Source organism: Oryx dammah, unplaced genomic scaffold (assembly GCF_014754425.2).
Source record: "Oryx dammah isolate SB20612 unplaced genomic scaffold, SCBI_Odam_1.1 HiC_scaffold_2, whole genome shotgun sequence".
Lineage (NCBI taxonomy): Eukaryota > Metazoa > Chordata > Mammalia > Artiodactyla > Bovidae > Oryx > Oryx dammah.
In genome coordinates this window covers 130458383-130475072 of record NW_024070186.1, presented here as the reverse complement: position 1 = coordinate 130475072, position 16690 = coordinate 130458383, and the positions used below count along the sequence as shown (strand labels likewise).

General features: G+C 37.1%; 1 protein-coding gene across 4 annotated transcripts in view; it reads right to left on the bottom strand.

Moving 5' to 3' along the window:
• Nucleotides 1-314: 314 nt before the first annotated feature.
• The window catches only part of ROBO1 (roundabout guidance receptor 1), a 451347-nt gene continuing 434971 nt past the window's right edge, over nucleotides 315-16690 (bottom strand). For all 4 annotated transcript variants that reach the window (XM_040227038.1, XM_040227051.1, XM_040227044.1 and 1 more), the window contains 3 exons: nucleotides 8322-8630; nucleotides 2096-2289; nucleotides 315-860 (listed from right to left, as the gene is read on the bottom strand). In XM_040227038.1, the coding sequence (XP_040082972.1) occupies nucleotides 846-860; nucleotides 2096-2289; nucleotides 8322-8630 (518 nt within the window). In that variant the 3' untranslated portion in view covers nucleotides 315-845. The remainder of the gene's footprint in view (nucleotides 861-2095; nucleotides 2290-8321; nucleotides 8631-16690) is intronic.

Sequence of the window (16690 nt, the reverse complement as noted above, 5' to 3'; positions counted from 1 at the left end):
AGGCCAGTTAAGATGGGGATGTCCTTATTCAATTGGTCATTAAAAACATCCATTTGTTGGTAATATGCATTTATAATTGCTTTTTGATTGAAAAATAGAACAAGGTTTTTGCTGGGCTGACATATGACAATGACTAGACAACCAGAGATCCAACTGGCTTACCCCAACTTATCCAAAAGTAAGTTTCTGATAAGAATATACTTCAGCAATTGAAATGAAGACAAAATAAAGTACCACCAGGGGTTGTGAAGAGTATATATTTACAATGTTTCTACCCCTTTCAAATTGATTATGGTTGTCTTGCATTTGCTATGTTTTTTTTTTCTCCCTGCAGAGGGTGGTATGAAAGACTGATTTTAAAATCATGTTAAAATGAAGTTATGTTTTAGTTTGCATTAGCAGTTGGTTATAGAAAGATTATATCTTTAGAGCCCTTGACATGAAGTTGATTAGTCAACTCTGTATCTTTGATCAGTAAATTGGCTTGGTATATAAGCAGTGCAATGCCATATCTCAGGGGCAAAATGCAAAAGAACTGTTTTGTTCTCTCCTGTTGGCTGATGACTGAAGCAAGAAGTCAGATACTTCCCTTGCCGGAAGCAAGGTGAAATGATTTGTTCCAACAGTGAGGGGAATAGGGAGGTTCTTCCTAGGGATAGGGATCAAATAACAATGATAAAACCCCAATAAAATTTAAAAAATGGTATTCCAACAAGAGGAATGAAAACGACAATTTGTACACTCTGATTGCACTGAACATTTTATCTGGCGTCTTATGTCACCCGACACAAGGCATCTTGAGTGATAACTTTCACATTAGATCTCATAATCCTCTCTGGTTGTCTTCAGCTTTCAGTTTCCTGTAAAAGATAAGCTCTTGTTAAATTTGAAAATAAATCTTAGAGTGTTGTCCTACTTCGTATTTATTTCATGCTTTTATTATTACACTGTTTCTTCATTCGTTCCCCAGCATACAACTGAAAAGTGCTCATGGCAACATATTCATACATCAACTTTAGCTGGTTTTGACAGCAAACCCAGTAGTTCTCTAACGAGTACTAAATTGTGTTCCACCCAGTGTCTGGGGATTACGAAGTGTAGCACAGGGAGAGGAACAAGAGCAGCCAAGTTTTCCACCCCCCAGCCTCAGCTCAACATAATAGCTCAATTTTTATTGGTTTCAAGTAGCTGGTTGCCTGTATTGACTTTTTGTGCCCTCAAAGGGCTCTTTTAAAAACAAAACAAAAACTAAACCAAAAATCTGAAAAATAACTTCTCTAACAGCATGTGCAAAAGGAAAGTCTTCTTATTCTAAACCTCAAAATAAAAATACATTGGGCATAACAGCAAATTCAATTAGACATAATTAATTATAATTTTTCATCTTCTGTTATAAAAAGTTATAGTTTAACACTCTACTAACAATCTGCTTAAGATAACATCTCTTTGTAGGAAGAGAAATTTGTCCTCAGCTTATCTTTTTATTGAATGATGAAAACACAGTCTTAAACACAGGAGATGATTTTGTAATATAATGTGACTTACTGCCAACTCTACCTTACAATACCATCTACAGATTCCAACAAAGGTATCTTTGACTCAAGAAGTGTTCTCTATTTGGGAAGGTCAGTGTTAAGTATTAGGTTCCCATTTTCAAAAGAATGAAGATGAAACGTAATTGCCCAAATCGTCCTGATTAATCCCAGTGATCACTAGATGGCAGAGAGTACAGGCAAAACACCCTCACTCACATTTTATAACTTTATCACTTTACTGGATTTTTATAATCTATTGTAATACTATGAATTACAATTATCTAGATCAATAGTTCTTATTCCTTAACAACATATTTGTTATACAAATATCCTATCTGAATATGAACCCTAATATCTAAAAAGAAACCATTATTACCATTTAAAACTTTGGAACACATTTAAAGAAAAATTGTTGAATTCTAAGACTTTCAATTGCTGTCATCACTAACAGGGTTTGTGATGAAATAGTAACATTTCTGTAGACTGATGAATGCTTTAAACTTTGAGGTTTATATAATAACTAGTCTAACACTGGGAAACTTGAGAAAAATTATAGATACCTCTAATTCTTCATTATTATCTTCTCTTTCATATCCTCCAAGAACTTGCATCTCTGCAATATTTCTTCGACCTACATTTGCTTGTTCTCTTTGTCTGCTTCCTGATCCTCTTGATGACATAGAACTTGAAGAACTAGGATCTCTGGGATTATTTGATGTTGGAAAAGTAGGTCTACAGTAAGGCAGAATATCCTCTGTGTAATGAAATATAATAAGCACATATGAAGCCCGCTGTACATTTTCATTGTATAATGTATCACTATGTCTATAAATCAGAATGGAGAAACATTAGTGTTTATGAGGAATAAATGAGGACATTTTATAACAATAATGAATAAGGCATTGAAAACAAAAATAACAACCCTGCCGTTTTCCTGGCAGCGGCTGGGATTTAGATTGATTCTACTCATAAGTTCTTATCTATCTCAAATTCACTTGAGATCAACATCCTTAAAAAAGGGAAACCAAACCTGGAGTCAGACATGACTTCCAGTCTTATCCTTCACTATGTTATCTCCCATTATTTCAGGCTTTAGTTTCCACTTTTTAAAAAAAAAAGTGGTAATAGTGTCTACTAGGACACTAGAAGTTGCTAGTGTTGATGTGAAAACACATGAGATATTGCAGTATGTACCTATGTAAACTAAGAAGGAATTATTAGGCATTGATAGGAAAAAAAAATCCCAGTCTTATTGAACCACCAAAACAGAGTCAAACCTGGATTCACTCCCTAGATACCAAGATGCCAACCTCCATTTCAACACCATATTTACATTGTGGAACCCTGAATCTGAGAAGCCTGACATTGTTGCTAGCTTCAAAAATCAAGCCACTCCTGGTAACTGCTGTCTCCTGAATTACTATTTTCATATGCTTTAAATTTGGTGATGCTTCTAATGTTCCATCTTTCAACTTCTCACTTCTCTCCAAAGCCTGTCCATTCTAACCTCTGGACACAAAACACATCAAAACAGCACAGCAAAACAAAACAAAACCCTTCCACATGCTATTTTGTTCTCCTCCCCCAAAAGCTTCCTCTACCGTCCATATTGCCTGAATGAAATCTGATTTCCCAAGGAGCCTACACTGAAGTTCCTTACAGTGGAAGAAGGGAAGCTTGCTTTCAGGTCACCAACACTAGCTATAAATCATTGCTCTTCAACCCTTGAACAAAAACACCCTATTCCTGTGAGGGCCAAGCAGTGGAGTTATGTAACCTGTATCGTCCTCTTTGATGGTACTTCTCTCCTGTTGTATTCATCACAACTTTCATTCCTGATCCAGACTTCTGATTCTCTGGTGTTTCAGAGTCCATGTGGATCACTCTACCAGCACCTAGCTAGCTTCATGGAACTTGGCCCTCTGTGACCTTCATCTTCTGTGTCTGTTTCACCCAGTTTTTTCTACTGAGCTTAGTTTTTGACAAACTACATCATGATAAAATATCTTTTTGGCTAAAGACTTTCCCCTTAAGCCGGTGCACTACATAAATCTATAACTCTATCTCTACTGAGAGCTTAGCATAGCTTCTTGAAAAGTAATCTGGACTCAGTATCAGTCATTATAACTCCCATTTACTCTGCATCTCACTGAAATCTACTTATGCCCACATTACTACAAGGGAACTGAGAAAATTCCCTGTTGACTTTGATAATGCTAACCATGTTTCAATCCTTAAGTCTTTAGACTTCTCACTGCCCTTCATCTGAAAACCACAGCCAATGTAAACGTTACTAATCTCAGCTCCTACTTCTCCCTGCTTCCTGGCCTGTGTTTGGTGGGCTCTTCTAATGCAGTGCCTCTTACTCGTTGATGCCCTTCTTGCTGGTCTGCTTTTAGCCCAGTGTGCATGTGTGTGTGTGTGCACGCGTGTGTGTGTGTGCATAAAAGCTTTTTTTCCCCCACTTACTCTGGGCAATTTCATCCATTCTCTCAGACTGTACCTTTTCTAGAGTAGAGCTGCCATGAGGGCAGATACTTGGCTTTGTGTATTGATACCATCTCACCTAGATATATAATAGGTTATTGATGCATGAGACAGGGTGCTCAGGGCTGGTGCACTGGGATGATCCTGAGGGATGGGATGGGGAAGGAGGTGGGAGGGGGTTCAGGATGGGGAACACATGTACACCCATGGCTGATTCATGTTAATGTATGGCAAAAACCACTACAATACCGTAGAGTAATTAGCTTCCAATTAAAATAAATAAAGTTTAAAAATAGATAAATATTCTGACTGAATAAATGGGTGGCTTTACTATCTCACCATGATGAGTTATTAATGTGTATTTCCTGAACTCTGCCCAACTGCCTCCTTTTGAGGGCCCCTCAAACTCCACAGATTGAGCACTGATTTTACCATGTCCATGCCTCTGAGATTTTTTCCCCATCTGTATTCCTTAATGTAGTTAATGGCATCACTAACCTTTAAGATATCTTAGATAGAAAGCTGGAATTATTTTAATATCTTCTCTCCTTTCCAACAACCTTCCCATAACCTCTTAAATGAACCTTTTCCACATATTAAAATATTTAACACGTAAGGATGATTTTAACTAAAAAGTTTCTTGAATATTCCCCTCAGTCATCCCTGCTCCCACAGCCTGGTTTATATTCTCCATGTCTCTTCTGAGGTTGTAAATTTCTTCTAACGGGTCTCTGTAAATTTCTTCTAAGGGGTCTCTGCTTCTTGAGTTATTTCCTTCTAAACTTGCTTCACTCAGCTACCTTCCTTTTATAGGAACTAGAGGGTCTCCATGAGGTAAGCTTACATTTGTCTCAAGAGCTTCATCTTTACTACTTTTACTGTCTAATAACACTGAATTTCTTATATTCTCCTCAATATATTCCAACTTCTCATTCTGACTTTCTCTGCCAAAACAACCTATCCACTCTTCTTGCCCAAGCTAAATTCCACCCTCCTGAAAAGTCAGCTTATGGGTCATTTCCACTAGGAAAGATGAAGAAGTCTTTCTTTACATTCCATCACCCACAAGACTGGGCTAATTTTCTCTTCTCTGGGCTCTCAAGTATCATGACATCATAAACATGATATCAAATATGGGTGGGTGTATCTGTGAATAAAGATTACCTGTCTCCTTCTCTGACTATAAGCTCCTTGAGGTCAAGGTTCATGTTTACACATAAATTTCAGGACTAGTACAATGCTTCAGAACACTGTAGATGCTTGATATATGTAGAAATAAATTGAACTAACTGAGGTAAACGTCAGCAAAAAGATCAGACTTTGAAATCTAAAAGACCACTCTCCTTAATTAAAAATTACCATTTGTTACAGATGTAAATTAGGGAGCCTCTTTAATTATTAATAGCAAAAACTGAATTACGAAGGTTAAAATTACAGGAATGTACAGAAATGATAATTAAAAGACACAGAAATAATTTCATCTCTTTGTTTTAATTTTACACACACCAAAATCATTCTGAGTTGTTAAATTTTCCCCCAAAGAATTGAGCTTATTTTGGAGAAACGTTGCTTGTGAGCAGCAAATTGGTCTGTACTTTCAGGTCAGATACAAATCTCATAAGTTATATTGTGACATTTGATTTATGAACCACTTCTTGGAGTATAATTGTTAAAAGTCAAAAGTTCAGATCACCTTGGCTTTAATAATTAAAAAAAAGCACAGTTTTTCAAACTTCAAATTATAGTGATGTAACCAAGTAATCTGTGGTCACACAGTGGAGGCATCTGTGCAAAACACACAACTTTACCATCACTTCATTGCAGAGTCCCTGCCAGAGTGCAGAGTTCAGGCTTCCATTACAGAAAGAAGTGAAACTCCGCTATACTGAAAGAAAGTTGCTAATGACCCGATGCCCACAATGAACAAAACAATAGGCTGATGTCCAATCTTATCAAACTGCAGCTTTGAAAACAGCTGTAGTTAAAGTGTACTTACAGCCTTCTAAGATTCATTTCCTCATCACTCTTTCCTGATTCCTTCATCAATTACCTTCATTTCTTGTACCTCTTCTGCCTAAATAGGTTCTTCTCCTCAGTCTATACTAATGTTCAAATATCTTACCTAAAATCATTTCCACAGATTCTGCCCTCCTGTCAAATCTTATTTGACCTCTCTCCTTCCCAACCTTCTGCAGAGAGCCCATACTTATCACCTCCCTTCCACAATTCTCATTTACTTTCCAGACCCGGCAGTCGAGATTCTATAGTGACTATTTGATTTAAAAAAGTTAAATGATGCTGGTGGTTTAGTCACCAAGCCTTGTTCAACTGTGTGTGATCCTGTGGTCCACAGCCCTCTCAGGATCCTCTGTCCATGGGATTCCCCAGCCAAGAGCACTGGAGTGGGTTGCCATTTCCTTCTCCAGGGGATCTTCCGGATCCAAGGATCAAATTCACGTCTCCTACATTGGCAGGCAGATTATTTACCACTGAGCCACCTAGGGAAGGCCTGGATCTTTTAAATACCACTCACAAAAAAAATTTGTCAAGTCTCTGTGTCCTTCACCCATTCTCCTGCCCTACCCTCATTCACATCCAACTTTCACTTCTGTGCCATTTTATATTTCTTCCCATCTTAAAATTTCCTTCTCCATTATTTCCAGGATACTATTCTTTCTAGTTTGAATGGTTAGATTACTTTATATCACTGGGTTGATTCTACCTCAGTTTCGGTACAGAATGTTCCTCTGCCTAACATATGTTTGTATGTATGAATGCGTTTATTTTCACTGGGGTATAGTTGATTTACAATATTATATTAGTAGCATATAGTGATTCAAAGTTATTATAAAATAATGGCTATATTCTCTGTGTTATTATCAAGTAATGGCAATATTCTCTGTGCTGTACAATATGTTCTTGTAGCTGATTTATTTTGTATGTAGTGGTCTGTGCCTCTAATTCCCCACCCCTGTCCAGTCCCTCCCCCTTTTACTCTCCCCACTAGTACCCTTTAATCATCACGCAGTATCCTTACAGTCATCTCTGTGGTATGCTGGAGAGAGCTTACATGTTCACACAAGGGTCTACTATACCCATCTCCTCCAAACTCCACATACACTGATTTCATAATAGTTGCTTGAAACTAGCCATTTTGGATGTAATTACACAACAGAAGTAAGCAAATGGCTACATATTAGGGGCTTGTTCTGTTTCCTTCCCAGAGAATTGATTGTTAAACATTATCCCCTCCATCACTGCTGATGATTTAGCTTTTGTTATTCAAACAATAATCACCTCTGTGTTGCTGAGGTGAACAACATCCATTCTCTACCTACAACCTTTCTCCTGATCTTTAAACTTAGTTCTATAATTCTTACTGAATTTTTTCATTTTTATGTTCTTGTTAGTACCTTAATCTATTCATAACTGAAGTTATTTTCCATAAGACTTTTATTCTTTTCCTCATTTTTTTTACATTGTTCAATACAATTATGTTGTATAGTCATGGAGGGCCATCTAATTAACATTTGAATAATTTTTTTGCTCCCTTAGTTCATTTTACTTTTTTACATTCAATTAGTCACCAAGTCCTATAGGATCTATCTCTGAAATGCCTATATAGGCTGTTTCTCTTTTTAATTTGCACAACTCTTTTAATTCAGTGCTTTCATATTTTATACCTAGATCATTTTGCAAGGTTCTGATACCTTCAGCCACCAAATTCCAGACTCCTCTTTCACTATATTCTGTCAGTTATTTTTTTAAGCAAAAAAAAAAAAGATAATTTTTTTATTCTTATTTTTGATAATTTCTTGATTAAATTTTTTGCTGGCTCACCACTGTCCATATCATTAATCCCAAACTCTTCAAAACAGTATTCCTGGCCTTCCCAATCAGGTTCAACCACCTTTCTAATTTTATTTTTGCCATTTGTCCCTGGCCCCAAGCATCTTATTTTCCAGCCAAACTGGAAATCGGAATTCACCAAACATTCATTTTCACATTTTCATGTTTTGTCTCTATTTCCTTTGTCAGAAATCTCCTTTTCCTTTGTAACTTGTGTAAATCATGCTTTCCTTTAAACTTCAACTAAACTGGCATCTCTTCAAGGAAGACGTGCATAATATCATGTATTAGAACTCACTGTATTCACATTACCTGGGTGCATACCTGTCTCCTCCAATAGAGCGTAAATTTCTGAATCTTACCCTTTGTACCTGATCCTAAAAAGCCTTAACTATGTACCATGCAAACATGTTCCATCTGTATTTATTGGCTGCTTGACTAAATAAGTACCTTGGATGAGATGAGTCTTTGCTGGTGGAAGGTCTCGTTTTGTGGCCTTGTTTCCTCGTCCTTTCCCATCATTTGGCTGTTCCTGTGCTTCTCTAGGATCACCTGGATTTGGTCGCATATCAGCAACTTGTCTTCCATCCAATACTTCTCTCCCCTTGTAACTGCCTCCTTTTCTATCTGATGATCTGTCTGTTCTCGCTTCTACAGAAGGGAGTTTTGGCACCATCACGGGTCGTAGCTCCAGCGGGGCCTTGGATTGGGCAGTGGGCGACTTGATAGCAGGCGGTGGCACAGGAGGAGGTGGAAGCTCTGAAAAGAAGTATTTAAAACACTGTGAGAGCCTGCCATTTCCAAACCTGTCAACATTAGTGTCCCATTAGAGTCGCATTCAATCGTGAAATAACAGTCTTAACAGAATTGAACAACTGAAGACATCCAAAGAATAAGAGGACTAACGATTTTAATGTCCTCTCATTTTTATTCATCTGGCAGTCTTTGACCAACTGATCCACCAGGGAAACTTCACGAGTGGAGTGGGTAGCCTATTCCTTCTCCAGGGAATCTACCCAACCCAGGAACTGAACTGGAGTCTGCCTTCACTGCAGATGGATTCTTTACACAGTGAGCTACCAGGCAATCCCTTATCTGGCACAGGAATACTGAATCATAGAGCTGGGACTTAGAGATTAGCTAGTTTTGGGGATGGCTAATATGGATAAATATGCTATAGCTTTTCCTCCCCCAAACATGGCAGATCTTCCTAACTGATTTCACTGTAATGTTGCTGATCCCAGATGGATATTCTTACTCTTCAGGCAACCACTTCAGAGTGACTGAGGTTGGCACTTGAGTTGAGACCTCTTTGCCATCGCTAATCTACCTGAATCCCTTCTTATTTTGTAGATAGGGAAGTTCAAACACACAGATCTTAAGTTATTTTCCAAGCTTAAAGCTAAATATAATCAGAACTAGGACTAATGCCCTCAGATTCCTAATTTCTGATTCAGTGTTCTTTGTACTACCATTTCATTCTATTGCATCTTCACAATCTACCTTCATTGGTATGGTCTCTTCATTTTGTAATATGGAGGTTTTAAACTAGATAATTGCTAATATACATATAAGTTAATTTTTATCTATCTATAGTTATATATTAATATATTACAAATAATTGGAGATTATATATAATTACACTTCTCACAGACCTACTGAAAAGAAGGCATATAATTTTATATCTAGAAAATTTATTTTCTTTAAGTGGCATTTTTTAAAAATGACTCCTAGGTACACTCCAGGGGGAAAATACATACATACATATATATATATATATATATATAAAACCTAGTAATAGTTGATAAGTTAATAGAAGAATATGAACAGATTCTAGTCTTAGTTTGTTCTGGCTGTAGTATGGAGGATGAATTACAAGGAAAGTCTTAAATCCAGGAGGCTAAAATGTTATTTTAATAACTCAGTAAACAATGATAGGAGATAGAATTGTACTGGTGACTTTCAGATGGAGAGTAGATGTGCCTGAGAGTTTAAGGAAGAAAAATCAATATTATTTAATGATCAATGGAAAACAGCAGGGGAAGCGTGATATGTGTGCAGTTGCTCAGTCCTGTCCGATTCTTTGTGACCCCATGGACTACAGCCCACCAGGCTCCTCTGTCCATGGAACTTTCCAGAGAATAAGACTGGAGTGGGTTGTTTCCCCCTCCAGGGGATCTTCTCAACCCAGGGACTGAAACTTGGTCTCCTGCATCACAGGTAGATTCTTTACTACTGAGCCTCCAGGGAAGGCCCAGAAGACTATTCATTAGGTAACTTAAGATTTTTGCCATAGTTAACTAGTTGGATGAGGAATGCAGGGATAAGAAAGAGATGGTTTACAAAGGAAGAGCATGAGTTCTGTTTCAGAAAAGTGAACAGGAAGAACTTTTGAAGTATATACAGCTATATACAGCAGGTTGTTATATATGAAATCTGAATTTCATGGGAGGTCAAAACCAGGGATCTAGAGACTTGAAACTATCAGCATATTTTTTCTTTAGTCATGACTTTAGAAATGGTAATGTTTTCATATTTTATGTGATATTAACAGAACAAATCAACTAAAACATGAATAGGCTATGTATTAATAGTAAATGTTTAGTATTACAAAATTAAGCTTTTCCATAGAAAATATACATGGTAAAAATTTAAAAGTATCTAAAAACTTGGAAATATAACCCTTCATATGTCCCCACCTTCATTTCAAATCCTCAATATTGATGCAGAGGTAATTAGTGTGAATGGATGTTTATAGATCATCCCAGAAATTATTTATGCCTAGAATGCAAGGCCACCAAGTTGCATAATTCCAGGGAGTACCATTCACATTAGAAACTATGTAAAATGGCCATATCTGGGGTTTTGGAGCATGCATGTCTGCCCACCAGAATATGATAGTCTTCCTTTCCTAATAACATAAAATGATTGTATTTTTTTTCACCTAAATGTGTAGTTGTATACATTTCCATACATAAACATATAGCTTTACCTCTTCTGATGAAAAGTTTGCATCTGTTCTGTTTTATGAATATATCATTATTTATATAGTAAATACAAACAGAGGAAAATTTGTTTTCAGAGATATTACTATTATTGGCAATGGTCCAGTGACTATTATTTACATACACTAGCATAAAAATTCTTGAATATTAAAATTGTGCCTTGAAAACTCATATATAATAGCAAATAAAGGGGTCTAGCAAGCATCAGTTTTAATCTAGGGTTTCTCATTCTTGGTTTTTTTTTTTTTTTAAAGAATTAATCATTTTCTTTTGTTTCTTCTCTGTATTCTTGCCACCTTTTAAGTAGATAAGAGTTTTTAAAAGTAATTTTATTTTGACTTTGTGTGTCATATAACTAAGGCATTAGAATTCACTGTATTGGTCTCTGAAAGCATAAATTTTGAGATATCATCTTACTTCCAGCTGTTTTACTTAGGACTCCATCATTAAAACTGGTCAGACTGTTTCTTGCATACTATTGTTGTTAATTCTCTTAGCTCACATTGTTCTCTTTTTATGTAAAAAATAAATCTAGGAAAATCAAAAGCTTTTTGTCTTAAAACATAAACTGTCATTGTCACTGGTGATGATTTTCCTCCTTTAACAACATTTATTTTAAAACATCATTATTTAAAAAGTTGTTCAGTCTCTCAGTTGTTTCCAACTTTGCAACCCATGGACTGCAGCACACCAGGCCTCCCTGTCCTTCACTACCTCCCAGAGTTTGCTCAAACTCATGTCCATTGTGTCAGTGATGTCATCCAACCATCTCATCCTCTGTCGTCTCCTTCTCCTCCTGCCTTCAATCTTTCCCAGCATCAGGGTGTCTTCCAATGAGTCAGCTCTTTGCATCAGGTGGCCAAAGTATTGGAGCTTCCCCTTCAGCATCAGTCCTTTCAATGAATATTCAGGGTTGATTTCCTTTAGGATTGACTGGTATATCATTATACTCCCATAGTATAGATTAGAAATAAAGTGTGATGTGATCATTAAATATTACATCAGTTCAGTTCAGTCACTCAGTCGTGTCCAACTCTTTGCAACCCCATAAACTGCAGCACCAGGCCTCCCTGTCCATCACCACCTCCCAGAGTTCACTCAAACTCACGTCCATTGAGTCAGTGATGCCATCCAGCCATCTCATCTTTTGTCATCCACTTCTCCTCTTGCCCCCAATCCCTCCCAGCATCAGAGTCTTTTCCGATGAGTCAACTCTTTGCATCAGGTGGCAAAAGTATTGGAGTTTCAGCCTCAGCATCATTCCTTCCAAAGAATACCCAGGACTAATCTCCTTTAGAATGGACTGGTTTGATCTCTTTGCAGTCCAAGGGACTCTCAGGAGTCTTCACTAACACCACAGTTCGAAAATATCAGTTCTTTGGCACTGAGCCTTCTTTATCATCAACTCTTGCATCCATACATGACTGCGGGAAAAACCATAGCTTTGACTATACAGACGTTTGTCGGCAAAGTAATGTCTCTGCTTTTAATACCCTGTCTAGGTTGGTCATAGCTTTCCTTCCAAAGAGCAAGTGTTTTTTAATTTTGTGGCTGCAGTCACAGTCTGCAGTGATGTTTGGAGCTCAAGAAAAGAAAGTCTGTCATTGTTTCCATTGTTCCTGCATCTATTTGCTATGAAGTGATAAAACCAGATGCTGTGATCTCCCTCATTGACTATTTATTTATTTAAAATAAACCAAAAGAGAGAAAAGACAGATTCTACTGAGTGACTTAAAGTGAAGAGACCCAAGGCTGAGCTGTACTAAGTTCAGATTGAGCCTGTGACTGGGAATGGGAGAAGAAAAGTCTAATTCAGAATATACCTGGAAGCAGAGCGAGTGAGTGACTGCAGACTCATTTTTGCACTATGTCCTTGCTACAAACTCAGACTGGACTGCAAATACAGCTTATCAGGAAGCTGATGACTGCCACTATCATCAAATCATAAAATGTCTGGGCTGATCGGATATCAAAGCTGATGATTACCAGTATCATAAGATTATACAAAATCTTGGGAATCTATGACTCTTGAGACAAAATCCATGACCAGACGCTCTATATAGATGCTATCTATAATACAGGTAGAAAAAGAAGAGAATCTGGTGGTAGTTTTAAGAGTTCAAACTTACTGTATATAATTGCCACTGTATATAATTAACAGAGGGGAATGATGGTAGGTGTAATTTCTAATATAAATAGATTACCAAATTTTTTTTTAGGTATCACAAAATAAACACTGAGTCAAATCAGAGATTATCATAGTACAAACAATTTTATATGTCATAAAATAACAAATAGTACTTTCAGGTAATTCATACCACTAATAGCTCAAACTGGGTTTAAAAAATCGATCATGGAACTCATATATATGTATAGTCTCTTTCTTTATACAGTTGTATAAACACCATTCTTTATACAAGACTCTCTAAATACCAATATAATGCATGTAAAGTAATACAAAAAAGCATAAACATGGAGACAATCCTGCCAGCGTTCATCACTACAGAGATCCAGCACTCTAATCACATAACTGTTACAAGTCCCAAGACCTTGTGATTAATGATATATTGAGTCAAAACAACATCATTCCAAAGAGGGTGGATTTATAATTTATGAAGAGTAGAGCTGTAGAAATGATGTAGATTTGTTTTTTAAGTCAAGTACATAAACATATCAGGAGGGGCTGCAAAGGGGGTGGAAAGAATCTATTAGAAGGTCCTAGAAATGCACTTATGCTTGGCTTTAACTCAATAAAAGTCTGACTGATCAATATTCATATATTTGAATCCTTCCCTTTATCTGGGTGAAAGCAGCAAATATGAAATAAATAAAGAGTTAGATTCTGCCTGTCAGTATTCTACAGCATGCAGTCTTCCACTTTGCAATGAGTACTCCCTGGGTGTCTATCAGACCCAACATTTACCTACAGCACAAAGTATGGCTACAGTGCCATGAATTAGGGGCTGGTGGGCTGTTAAGGGCTCAACTGTGTCCTCTCTGAAATTCATATGTTGAAGTACTAACCCCAGCACCTCAGAATGTGACTTGTACTTGAAGACAGGATCTTTAAAGAAGCAGTTAAGTTACAGTGAGGTCCTTAGAGTGGGCCCTGATCCCATCTGACTGGTCCTTAAAAGAAGGGGGGGACATAACACACACAGAGGGAGGACCAAGTGAAGACATGGGGAGAAGGAGGTCATCTATAAGCCAAGGAGAGGGGCTTCAGGAGCAACCAACCCTGCCAACCCCATGAGCCTGAACTTTTAGCCTCCAGGGCTGTTAGGAAATAAATTTCTGTTGTTTAAACCACCTATGGTTTTTCCAGTAGTCATGTATGGATGTGAGAGTTAGACCCTAAAGAAAGTTGAGCACCGAAGAATTGATGCTTTTGAACCGTGGTGTTGGAAAGACTCTTGAGAGTCCCTTGGACTGCAAGGAGATTATATCAGTCCATCCTAAAGGAGATCAGTCCTGAATATTCAATGGAAGGACTGATGCTGAAGCTGAAGCTCCAAATCTTTGGCCACTTGATGCGAAGAGTTGACTCATTGGAAGAGACCCTGATGGGATGCTGGGAAAGACTGAGGGCAGGAAGAGAAAGGGATGACAGAGGATGAGATGGTTGGATGGCATCATCGACTCAATGGACATGAGTTTGAGCAATCTCTGGGAGTTGGTGATGGACAGGGAGAGCTGGCATGCTGCAGTTGCAAAGAGTCAGATACAACTGAGTGACTGAACTGAAGTCTCCTAGATAAGGTGGCTTACCAAGGATTATGACAAGGATCATCAAAAATTACTCTTTATCAGTTCAGACACAGATCTATCAGTTTAGGTTCTTTTTTATTTTTTCCTTATAGAGGTCACAAAAATTCTGTAAAGAAAATTGATAATTTGAACAAAATGTACAAAGTAAAGATGCTACATGCTCTAGACTGATACAGCATATATTGAAAACAGTTCACATAAGAAATCTATTGACAATAATCAAACGCATCCATCATCATTCATTCAATCATCAAAATCCAAAAATGACAAAAACCTCTCCATGTCTTATTGATCTATTTCTCATTTTCACAACTGGCAGCTCCTTAAGTTCATTCTCCTCCCTGCCCTCTTTCTTCTTTAATAATTTAAAAAATTGTATTTGCCATAGAGATTCTTCATGAAATTATGAATTTTTTTCAAAACCAAGAAAAGGATTTCTGATAAAATGACTTTTCTTTCCATACTATAACCACTACTACCAAGAGTATGTGCATTTTTTATTTGGCACATTATGAAGGAAAGATTTCAGCTATTCAAGATGCATTATGGAAATGTACAAAATAGTACATAGTTTTATTTTTTTCTTTACCAAATCAGAAAACATCCAGAATTAAATTCAAGACTTGTTAGTAAAATAAGCATAACTCAATGACAGATGGTTATAAAAATGCTAAGAGGAAGTTAAAGCTAGTGTTTAACCATTTTGTCTATTTTTGTGACTTAGAGAAAATAATTACTGGCTTCTACATCATGGTGTATATTATGACTATTCTATATAATCACATGTAAAATGAATATTTAGAAATGTAAATAATATTTCCTATTAATGTGGCTTTTTGGCTTTACAAATATTTTAACATATTTCTTTGGTATTTCTGAAATTAAAAATAACTTGGTTGCTTCATCACTCAATTTAATAGCTATTTTTCAGGGATTAGTTAGAATTTATATTTAATTATTAAACACTGAAATAAATGCTACAGAACATGGGGTGATGAATATAGATCACAATTTTCAAGCATATTATAATTTATAACTGCAATGCTATGCCCTCTAACTGACATGTTTTCATTATTTAAAGCATTTTTAAAAGCATCACTCAATGCCGGAAGCCCCTCAAAACAAGTATAAATAAGTAGAAAGAGTTACACAAAGCTGTAGGCCAGATTTTCTCCCTGATGTATTCAACCTAGATGTAGTCACATCAAGGTTTGATGTTTGACCAGTTTTTCTGTTAGGAGCAGTCTCTTCTAGATAATAAATACTGATACAACAGCTATAAAACTTATAAAATGCCATTATAGGGGTCCCATAAATGTAAAACTGCCAATAGAGTTTGGGGATTTATACCTAGCTTTCGTCCCTTCACAGAGGCAAACATGCTCAAAGCCATTATAATCACCCTTCAGAATCAGATAATATCCTGACAGCTCAGTTTCCCTGACAAAGCAGTCCCAGGCAGGATCCAGGAGGCCCAGGTGCGCTGTGTCATGCCAGTATTTAATGCAGTCTACTATCGGATAGATGCTAGTGAGAGAAAATATTCTGAATAAAGTACAGATAGTAGCGTGGACAGCCACTCATTGCAAAATTACTTGTGCTCATCATGCTGTGAGCTTTGTATTAAATTTTTTCTGTCAAGTGGCAGGAATCATGGGGAGAAGTGCCTCAGAAAACCCTCCTTGTAACCTTGGATAAGGATCTATAATATTAGGCTTTCATATGATAATGGCAAATGAGGCCCTTTTTGAAAAACTGCTGACTGGTAATGAAAGTTCTAATCAGATTTGGTTGGAGGGGACCAGGAGGTGGGGACGCTGCCTGTGATACCCTTCTTCCCCCCACGCTTTTAGTAAATTTAGCAAACTTGACAAGATGGGTGAGCCTGAGAGCATTTATCTTACGCGAATTTCCAACAAAGCCCTTGAGGTTGTTTTATAAAACGAGAAGGTGGCGGATTAATAAATGCTGGGCCACCTGAGGCACTTTCATTAAAGGCTTTCTCTAGACAACATTGGAGAAGGCAACGGCACCCCACTCCAGTAC